Source organism: Notolepis coatsorum (genome assembly GCF_963971535.1).
Source record: "Notolepis coatsorum genome assembly, chromosome: 4".
Taxonomy (NCBI): domain Eukaryota; kingdom Metazoa; phylum Chordata; class Actinopteri; order Aulopiformes; family Paralepididae; genus Notolepis; species Notolepis coatsorum.
In genome coordinates, this window is record NC_140168.1 from 111,208,705 (window position 1) to 111,219,447 (window position 10,743).

General features: G+C 50.8%; 1 protein-coding gene across 2 annotated transcripts; it reads right to left on the reverse strand.

Moving 5' to 3' along the window:
• Positions 1-2,649: 2,649 nt before the first annotated feature.
• gpr78b (G protein-coupled receptor 78b) lies at positions 2,650-10,121 on the reverse strand (the record flags this gene model as incomplete). 2 transcript variants are annotated; one of them, XM_084312352.1, is made up of 4 exons in its annotated part: positions 2,650-2,743; positions 3,014-3,181; positions 9,167-9,280; positions 9,454-10,121. In XM_084312352.1, 4 exons carry the CDS (start codon positions 10,119-10,121, stop codon positions 2,650-2,652), a joined length of 1,044 nt encoding a protein of 347 aa, XP_084168478.1. The 2 variants fall into 2 exon arrangements, with proteins under 2 accessions (XP_084168478.1, XP_084168479.1); XM_084312353.1 differs by having other exon boundaries at positions 2,650-2,695; positions 2,996-3,181.
• Between the last annotated feature and the right edge of the window lie 622 nt (positions 10,122-10,743).

Here is a 10,743-nt window from a genome sequence, read left to right on the forward strand (position 1 = left end):
CCCTCTCTCTGTCTCACCCTCTCTCTGTCTCACCCTCTATCTGTCTCACCCTCTCTCCGCTCACCCTCTCTCTGTCTCACCCTCTCTCTGTCTCACCCTCTCTCTGTCTCACCCTCTCTCCGCTCACCCTCTATCTGTCTCACCCTCTCTCTGTCTCACCCTCTCACCCTCTCTCTGTCTCACCCTCTCTCTGCTCACCCTCTCACCCTCTCTCCGCTCACCCTCTCTCTGTCTCACCCTCTCACCCTCTCTCTGTCTCACCCTCTCTCTGTCTCACCCTCTCTCTGTCTCACCCTCTCTCTGCTCACCCTCTCTCTGCTCACCCTCTCTCCGCTCACCCTCTATCTGTCTCACCCTCTCTCTGTCTCACCCTCTCTCTGTCTCACCCTCTATCTGTCTCACCCTCTCTCTGTCTCACCCTCTCTCTGTCTCACCCTCTCTCTGTCTCACCCTCTCTCCGCTCACCCTCTATCTGTCTCACCCTCTCTCCGCTCACCCTCTCTCTGTCTCACCCTCTCTCTGTCTCACCCTCTCTCTGTCTCACCCTCTCTCCGCTCACCCTCTATCTGTCTCACCCTCTCTCTGTCTCACCCTCTCACCCTCTCTCTGTCTCACCCTCTCTCTGCTCACCCTCTATCTGTCTCACCCTCTCTCTGTCTCACCCTCTCTCTGTCTCACCCTCTCACCCTCTCTCTGTCTCACCCTCTATCTGTCTCACCCTCTCACCCTCTCTCTGTCTCACCCTCTCTCTGTCTCACCCTCTCTCTGCTCACCCTCTCTCCGCTCACCCTCTATCTGTCTCACCCTCTCACCCTCTCTCTGTCTCACCCTCTATCTGTCTCACCCTCTCACCCTCTCTCTGTCTCACCCTCTCTCTGTCTCACCCTCTCACCCTCTCTCTGTATCACCCTCTCTCTGTCTCACCCTCTCTCTGTCTCACCCTCTCTCTGCTCACCCTCTCTCTGTCTCACCCTCTCTCTGCTCACCCTCTCTCTGTCTCACCCTCTCTCCGCTCACCCTCTCTCCGCTCACCCTCTCTCTGTCTCACCCTCTCACCCTCTCTCTGTCTCACCCTCTCTCTGTCTCACCCTCTCTCTGTCTCACCCTCTCTCTGCTCACCCTCTCTCTGTCTCACCCTCTCTCTGTCTCACCCTCTCACCCTCTATCTGTCTCACCCTCTCACCCTCTCTCTGTCTCACCCTCTCTCTGTCTCACCCTCTCTCTGCTCACCCTCTCTCCGCTCACCCTCTATCTGTCTCACCCTCTCACCCTCTCTCTGTCTCACCCTCTATCTGTCTCACCCTCTCACCCTCTCTCTGTCTCACCCTCTCTCTGTCTCACCCTCTCACCCTCTCTCTGTCTCACCCTCTCTCTGTCTCACCCTCTCTCTGTCTCACCCTCTCTCTGCTCACCCTCTCTCTGTCTCACCCTCTCTCTGCTCACCCTCTCTCTGTCTCACCCTCTCTCCGCTCACCCTCTCTCCGCTCACCCTCTCTCTGTCTCACCCTCTCACCCTCTCTCTGTCTCACCCTCTCTCTGTCTCACCCTCTCTCTGTCTCACCCTCTCTCTGCTCACCCTCTCTCTGTCTCACCCTCTCTCTGTCTCACCCTCTCACCCTCTCTCTGTCTCACCCTCTCTCTGCTCACCCTCTCTCCGCTCACCCTCTCTCTGTCTCATCCTCTCACCCTCTCTCTGTCTCACCCTCTCTCTGTCTCACCCTCTCTCTGTCTCACCCTCTCTCTGTCTCACCCTCTCTCTGTCTCACCCTCTCTCTGTCTCACCCTCTCTCTGTCTCACCCTCTCTCCGCTCACCCTCTCTCTGTCTCACCCTCTCTCTGTCTCACCCTCTCTCTGTCTCACCCTCTCTCTGTCTCACCCTCTCTCTGTCTCACCCTCTCTCCGCTCACCCTCTCTCCGCTCACCCTCTCTCTGTCTCACCCTCTCTCTGTCTCACCCTCTCTCCGCTCACCCTCTATCTGTCTCACCCTCTCTCTGCTCACCCTCTCTCTGCTCACCCTCTCTCCGCTCACCCTCTATCTGTCTCACCCTCTATCTGTCTCACCCTCTCTCTGTCTCACCCTCTCTCCGCTCACCCTCTATCTGTCTCACCCTCTCTCTGTCTCACCCTCTCTCCGCTCACCCTCTCTCTGTCTCACCCTCTCTCCGCTCACCCTCTATCTGTCTCACCCTCTATCTGTCTCACCCTCTCTCTGTCTCACGCCTCCCTTCTTACCCATCTCCCACCTTCTCTACCCATTTGTCTTCCCCCTCTTCTCTGTCTCCCCATTCTTCTCCGCCCACCACCTTTCCCTCCTCTCACCCCCCCTCACGTCACACCAACCCCCCCCCCCCGACAATCAGTCCCCCCCCCCCTGCTCCCGTTTCTTCTAACAATACCCTGTTCCCTCCATTGCTCCCTCTCATCCACCTCTTTCTCTCTCTCTCTCTCTCTCTCTCTCTCTCTCTCTCTCTCTCTCTCTCTCTCTCTCTCTCTCTCTCTCTCTCTCTCTCTCTCTCTCTCTCTCTCTCTCTCTCTCTCCCCCCTCTCTCTCCCCCCCACCCTCTTTCAAGAGGCTATACCACTTTATCTCATGTCTTAGCTTCCATCTTGTTTATTATTGTACTTGAAGGGCCCTGCTGTGGTGCCATCAGCTGATCCTCTGGAGACAGTAGTCGTTCTCTGTGTCCAGAGAGCTGTTGGGGACCGACGAGGGGTACGGGTCTGTCGAGGGGTACGGGTCTCTGTTCTCTGTGTCCAGAGAGCTGTTGGGGGCCGACGAGGGGTACGGGTCTGTCGAGGGGTACGGGTCTCTGTTCTCTGTGTCCAGAGAGCTGTTGGGGGCCGACGAGGGGTACGGGTCTGTCGAGGGGTACGGGTCTCTGTTCTCTGTGTCCAGAGAGCTGTTGGGGGCCGACGAGGGGTACGGGTCTGTCGAGGGGTACGGGTCTCTGTTCTCTGTGTCCAGAGAGCTGTTGGGGGCCGACGAGGGGTACGGGTCTGTCGAGGGGTACGGGTCTCTGCGGAGGAGCTTGTTGGCGACGGCCACCAGGACCTTCCTGTACTGCTGGCGCAGGAGGGAGTAGGCGAAGGGGTCCGAGGCGGCCTTGCTGTACACCAGGCACCTGCTGAGGATCCCCCAGCGGCGGTCTATCCCCACAGAGGGGAGCAGCTCGGCCAGCCTGGGGGAGGGAGGGGGAGGGAGGGGGAGGTATTAGTTATTAGATTAGATATATATTGTAACTCTGTCTGACACTGTGATTGTTATCTGTGTATTGTTATTTTGTATATTGTTGTTATTTTGTATATTGTACAGTATTGTAACATTGTCTTATTGTATAGTATTTAATGTTTCTGTATAGTATTTAATGTTTCTGTATAGTAGTTTATGTTTCTTGTATAGTATTCTATGTTTCTTGTATAGTATTTAATGTTTCTGTATAGTATTTTATGTTTCTTGTATAGTATTTAATGTGTCTGTATAGTATTCTATGTTTCTTGTATAGTATTTAATGTTTCTGTATAGTATTTTATGTTTCTGTATAGTATTTTATGTTTCTGTATAGTATTTTATGTTTCTGTATAGTATTCTATGTTTATTGTATAGTATTTTATGTTTCTGTATAGTATTTTATGTTTCTTGTATAGTATTTTATGTTTCTGTATAGTATTTTATGTTTCTGTATAGTATTTTATGTTTCTTGTATAGTATTTTATGTTTCTTGTATAGTATTTTATGTTTCTGTATAGTATTTAATATTTCTGTATAGTATTTTAGGTTTTTAGTGATTTTATTACTGCACCTTAAGTTTGAGTCCCAAATCTCGTTGTATGCAAATATAATGACAATAAAGTACAATCTAATCTAAGCTAATCTAACTATATTTATTTTAAAGCAAATATAACTGAGAGGGCATACATACCCTCACGTTGCACCTGGACCTATTTACACTGCCTACTTGCCCATATGCGCATGTCCAGAGTTAATTCTATTGTTATATTGTTTACACTGCCTATTTTTTATTTTTACTTCTCCACTGTACTATAATTCTATGACCTGTATCATAGAATACAGCGATTACAATTAAAAACTCAAATGTACCTGTTGACTTGTGTGTTAATCCCTGTGTCGATTTGTTATTTTGTTATTGATTTGTTATGTTTACACAGCTTTTTTACTACCTGTACCTCCCCTCCCCCATGCTGCTATGATGCCTGAAAGGGGATCAATAAAGGAATATCTTATCTTATCTTAAGGCAGTTAAAAAGTCATGTTATGTAACAGTGAACTGCACCGTGCAATATATGCTACCATGATAGTTTTTCATTATTTAAAATGTTTTTCTTCTGTCCTGTCTTTCTTTGATGTGTTTGTTTGTTTGTTGTTTGTTGTACTATACTTAAAGGGACATGCCAACATTATTGGAAATACTCTTAGAGTCAGCCGAGAGAAGATAGATACTGATTTCCTCTCAGTGCGTTCAGTAGAAAGCTATCCAGCTGCAAGCTAGCCTAGCTTAGCACAAATTAATGGAAGCGCATATGGACCAGCTAAGCCTAGAGTTTTCTCCCAGAGTTTTAAGCTGGGCTAGTGGTCCATATCCGCTTCCATTAATTTGTGCTAAGCTAGGCTAGCTTGCAGCTGTATAGCTTTCCACTGAACACATAGTGAGGAAATTGGTATCCATCTTCTTGTCTGACTCTGGAGAAGACGGTAAGAGCATTCCCCACAATGTTGGCGTGTTCCTTTAAAAACAGAATTTAAAAGAAATGTACATCATCTACAATACAAACAGAGCTACACTAAAATAAAGCAAGAATGCAAAGAACAGGTGGGGTCAGGGGTCAGAGTTACAAGATGCACATTGAATCATTAGTGCTGGGATTGCTAGACCATCAGTAAAATCACCAGTAAATGCCAATTAAAGCTAGTAGTGATGCCCTATATAGGCATAACTCCTTGTAATATCCACACCCCTGACCCCAGCAGGTCAAGTTCAAGTTCAAGTTCTTTAATAGTTGTCATACAGAAGTACAGAATACTTTCATACAAAATGCTTCTTACTGTTACGCTCCAGAGACTGTGCTAGACAAGATAGTATCAAATAACATAATAACATAATATAGCATGAATTTAGAAGAAGAAAATGAGGTCACAGTGTTCGGTATAGACATATGTACAATGTTCTGAGTTACCATATAATATACAATACACAATACTATGCAGTGTACTAATGTACAGTACTATCTAGTGCAAAGCAGAAATGGGATGAGGTACAATTTTAGGTACAATTTACAGTAAGGTGTACGAGTTGTAGTGCAATCCTTCATCCATAAATATAAAGTGTGGGGAGTGGGTGCTACAGTGTGTTTGTTTAAAGTGGGTGTGTGCTATAAAGTGTGTGGAGTGGGTGCTACAGTGTGTTTGTTTAAAGTGAGTGTGTGCGTGTGGATGTGTGTGCTATGTGCGTTTGGTGGTTGTTGTTGTGTAGTGTTCATTCATTGTTCGTTTAGCAGCCTGATGGCCTGGGGATAGAAGCTACTTCTGAGTCTTTCTGTGCTCGCCTTGAGACTCCTGTATCGCTTGCCTGACCGCAGCAGTTCGAAGAGGCAGTTGTTCGGGTGACTGGAGTCTTTAATGATTCTCTTAGCCTTGCCCTTGCAACGCTTGTAGTAAATGTTCTGGAGGGTGGGGAGCCCCCCTCCAATTGTGCGTTCGGCTGAACGTGTCACTCTTTGTAGTCTGCTTTGGTCTTTTGCAGTGCTATTCCCAAACCAGGAGGTGATGTTGCCGGTCAAGATGCTCTCTATTGTACATGAGTAGAAGTTCTTAAGGATCTTCTGGCTGACTTGGAACTTCCTTAGGCGCCTGAGGAAGTAGAGGCGTTGTCGTGCCTTCTTCACCACACTGTTAATGTGTGTGGTCCATGTCAAGTCCTCGGATATGTAGGCTCCGAGGTACTTGAAGCTGTTGACTCTCTCAACCGGTGCCCCGTCGATGCTGAGGGGGCTGTAGTCCTTGACCCCCGACCTCCTGAAGTCCACAATCATCTCCTTTGTTTTGCTGACGTTCAGGGAGAGGCTGTTTTCCTGGCACCATCCCGCCAGGACCTTGACCTCTTCCAGGTAGGCCCTCTCGTCGTTGGCAGAGATCAGGCCCACCACCACTGTGTCGTCAGCAAATTTGACGATTGTATTGCTACTCCGCTGAGCCACACAGTCGTGTGTGTACAGGGAGTAGAGGAGGGGACTCAGAACACAGCCCTGGGGGGCCCCTATGTTGAGGGTGATGGATGAGGAGGTGCAGTTGCCTGCTCTCACCACCTGGGGTCTGCCAGTCAGGAAGTCCAAGACCCACTGGCAACCAGACTGACCTCCACTAGGTAGAGTTTCAGGAGATTGTGGCAATTGCTTATACACACTATGTCTTGTTTAATGGTTTCCTCCACACGCACACACACACGCACGCACACACGCACACGCACACACACACACGCACACACACACACACACACACACACACACACACGCACGCACACACACACACACACACACACACACACACACACACACACACACACACACACACACACACACACACACACACACACACACGCTCACTCTTTGTCTCTCTCTCGCCCCCTCCCTTTCCATCTCTCTCTATAAGGCTGATGGACCGTCGACCCCGACATCGCACCACACCTGCCGTACACCTCGTTCCAGATCAACCCCGGAAGCACTTCCTCTTTTCCCTTAACCCTTTCACTGCCACACGACAGAAGGTTAACCCTTTTACCATCACACAACAACCGACGGTCGAAGGGTTGACCTATACTGTCGTGTGACGGGTGAACCTTCTGTGCGTCGCCACAGTGAAAGGGTTAACCATTTTGGTAGTGCGGCGGTGAAAGGGTTAATGCCAACTTTGGTCATTATGTCATAGTATCGCCCCCTATATATATATATATATACACACACGGACTAATGTGCATGTCTGTGGCACCGTGGCTCAGGGACACGTAACACCTCCGGGCAGGGCCCCTCGCTCCTGGTCTCTGTGTGTGGGTGACCAGAGGCAATGAACCCTTTCACTGCCACACGGCAGAAGGTTAGCCCTTTACTATCACACAACCGACGGTTGTGTGATTTGTGCATTTGCGGAGCTAATGATGCTAATGATGGAGCATCACCGTCGGTTGTGTGATAGTAAAGGGCCAACCTTCTGTATTGTCACAGTGAAAGGGTTAACCGGCTGTCATGTGGCAGTGAAAGGGTTAACCACACCCTCGTCCCCCTCCTCGTCTATTTCGCCGAGCTCGCGTTTCTCCCACGAGTCCAATACAACCGGTGGCTTCTTGAAACAGCGGACGGCACCAACCCACACGCGGGTCACAGCCGGGCCTGTTCTGTTCTGTTATTTTGTTGTTTTTGTGTCTCTGTGACAGGAAGAGGCCGTTTAACCCTTTCACTGCCGCACTACCAAAGGGTTAACCCTTTACTATCACACAACCGACGGTCGCCGTGAAAGGGTTAAGAACCGGGGCGGGTCGGTCGCTTCAAAGCATCATTGGATAAAGTGGGGCCCTGGTAGACAGAGCATATCCTGACCGTCTGCCCCCCATACAGACCACCCTCTGCCCCCTATACAGACCACCCTCTGCCCCCTATACAGACCACCCTCTGCCCCCTATACAGACCACCCCCTGCCCCCCATACAGACCACCCTCTGCCCCCTATACAGACCCCCCTCTGCCCCCTATACAGACCACCCTCTGCCCCCTATACAGACCACCCTCTGCCCCCTATACAGACCACCCTCTGCCCCCTATACAGAACACCCTCTGCCCCCTATACAGACCACCCTCTGCCCCCTATACAGACCCCCCTCTGCCCCCTATACAGACCACCCTCTGCCCCCTATACAGACCACCCTCTGCCCCCTATACAGACCACCCTCTGCCCCCCATACAGACCACCCTCTGCCCCCTATACAGACCCCCCTCTGCCCCCTATACAGACCACCCTCTGCCCCCTATACAGACCACCCTCTGCCCCCTATACAGACCCCCCTCTGCCCCCCATACAGACCACCCTCTGCCCCCTATACAGACCACCCCCTGCCCCCTATACAGACCACCCCCTGCCCCCTATACAGACCACCCCCTGCCCCCTATACAGACCACCCTCTGCCCCCTTTTTGTATCGAGAGATACCTTAGTTGAACCAGGTACGGGGAATAGGGCCCTGCTGTCCGTCACGCCACTCACCTGGTGTTGATCAACAGAACCACATGTCCTCTGCTGTCCGTCACGCCACTCACCTGGTGTTGATCAACAGAACCACATGTCCTCTGCTCTCCGTCACGCCACTCACCTGGTGTTGATCAACAGAACCACATGTCCTCTGCTGTCCGTCACGCCACTCACCTGGTGTTGATCAACAGAACCACATGTCCTCTGCTGTCCGTCACGCCACTCACCTGGTGTTGATCAACAGAACCACATGTCCTCTGCTCTCCGTCACGCCACTCACCTGGTGTTGATCAACAGAACCACATGTCCTCTGCTGTCCGTCACGCCACTCACCTGGTGTTGATCAACAGAACCACATGTCCTCTGCTGTCCGTCACGCCACTCACCTGGTGTTGATCAACAGAACCACATGTCCTCTGCTGTCCGTCACGCCACTCACCTGGTGTTGATCAACAGAACCACATGTCCTCTGCTGTCCGTCACGCCACTCACCTGGTGTTGATCAACAGAACCACATGTCCTCTGCTGTCCGTCACGCCACTCACCTGGTGTTGATCAACAGAACCACATGTCCTCTGCTGTCCGTCACGCCACTCACCTGGTGTTGATCAACAGAACCACATGTCCTCTGCTGTCCGTCACGCCACTCACCTGGTGTTGATCAACAGAACCACATGTCCTCTGCTGTCCGTCACGCCACTCACCTGGTGTTGATCAACAGAACTACATGTCCTCTGCTGTCCGTCACGCCACTCACCTGGTGGTGATCAACAGAACTACATGTCCTCTGCTGTCCGTCACGCCACTCACCTGGTGTTGATCAACAGAACCACATGTCCTCTGCTGTCCGTCACGCCACTCACCTGGTGTTGATCAACAGAACCACATGTCCCCCCCCCCCCCCCCCCCACTCACCTGGTGATCACATACGGAGCGAAGCAGAGGACGAAGGAGCCGATGAAGATGCTTATCTTTTTCGTGGCTCTTTGCTTTCTCCTCTTTTGCTCCGTCAAACATCTCTGTTTCACACTGGAAATACCAACAGATTTTAGTCTTTTTCACCGTTCTGAAAAGCTATGAAGAGACTATTATACGATTTTCCAACTGCGTACAATATAAACCGAGAAAAAAAAAAGAAAAAAAAAAGTGAATGCACGAATGGGTTAATAATACAGGAATGCGTTGTATCGAGTGAAATATACCTGGGGTGAATATCTACTAGCAGGAAAAGAGTCTGCATGGTTATAATGTCAATCCTCTTGCAATGAAACCTTGCAACTTGCAACACCTTCAAGTAGGTGAAGCACAGGATCAGGAGGGAGAGCACGAAACTAGTGGCGTGAAAGAAGACCGTGAAAATGGCAAACTTAATCCTGTCGTTCTCCTCGCGTAGCTTCAAGGTACATGACGCGTACACGTGGCTGTAGTCGACCCAGGAGAAGAGGAGCGCTACCAGAGAGAAGGTGAGGGAGTGCAGCCACGAGTAAGCGACCATCATCACGGCGTCCTTGTAGCGCATTTTACTGGAGTAGCTCAGCGGGAAGACCACGGCGACCCAGCGGTCGATGCTGAGCGCCGCCATGCTCAACATGGTGTTCGCAGTCAAGAAGGTCTCTAGAAAGCTCACTGTGTGGCAAAGGCAATCCCCAAAAGGCTGCTGGTTTCTGATAATCCCCACCAGCGTCGTAGGCATGTTCAAAATGGTAATAAGAATGTTGCAGAAAGACAAGTTCATAGTAAATATACCGGGTACCTGCCGGCGTATATCGGCGCTGTGCACAAAACATAGCAGCACCAATAAGTTTGACAACAATGAGACGATTGCGACCACAACAATAACCAACGCAAAGACGGTTTCAGCAAAGTCCATGTCTCACTTGTCCACTAGTCTCGGGTTACCTGCGCATGTCGTGGATTTAAAATCCACCATGTTTACCCGTCGCTCGTATCTCCTCGAGCTCCCCACCACTTTAGATCAAATAACTGCAGCGATCCGAGACCTGCCGCTTTCTCCAAGTTCCAGGAGCACTGTCCAGGGTGCTGAAGAAGTGGAGAGAGGCACTGTCCAGGGTGCTGAAGGAGTGGAGAGAGGCGCTGTCCAGGGTGCTGAAGGAGTGGAGAGAGGCGCTGTCCAGGGTGCTGAAGGAGTGGAGAGAGGTGCTGTCCAGGGTGCTGAAGAAGTGGAGAGAGGCACTGTCCAGGGTGCTGAAGAAGTGGAGAGAGGCACTGTCCAGGGTGCTGAAGGAGTGGAGAGAGGCGCTGTCCAGGGTGCTGAAGAAGTGGAGAGAGGCACTGTCCAGGGTGCTGAAGAAGTGGAGAGAAGCACTGTCCAGGGTGCTGAAGAAGTGGAGAGAAGCGCTGTCCAGGGTGCTGAAAGAGTGGAGAGAGGCACTGTCCAGGGTGCTGAAGGAGTGGAGAGAGGCGCTGTCCAGGGTGCTGAAGAAGTGGAGAGAGGTGCTGTCCAGGGTGCTGAAGAAGTGGAGAGAGGCACT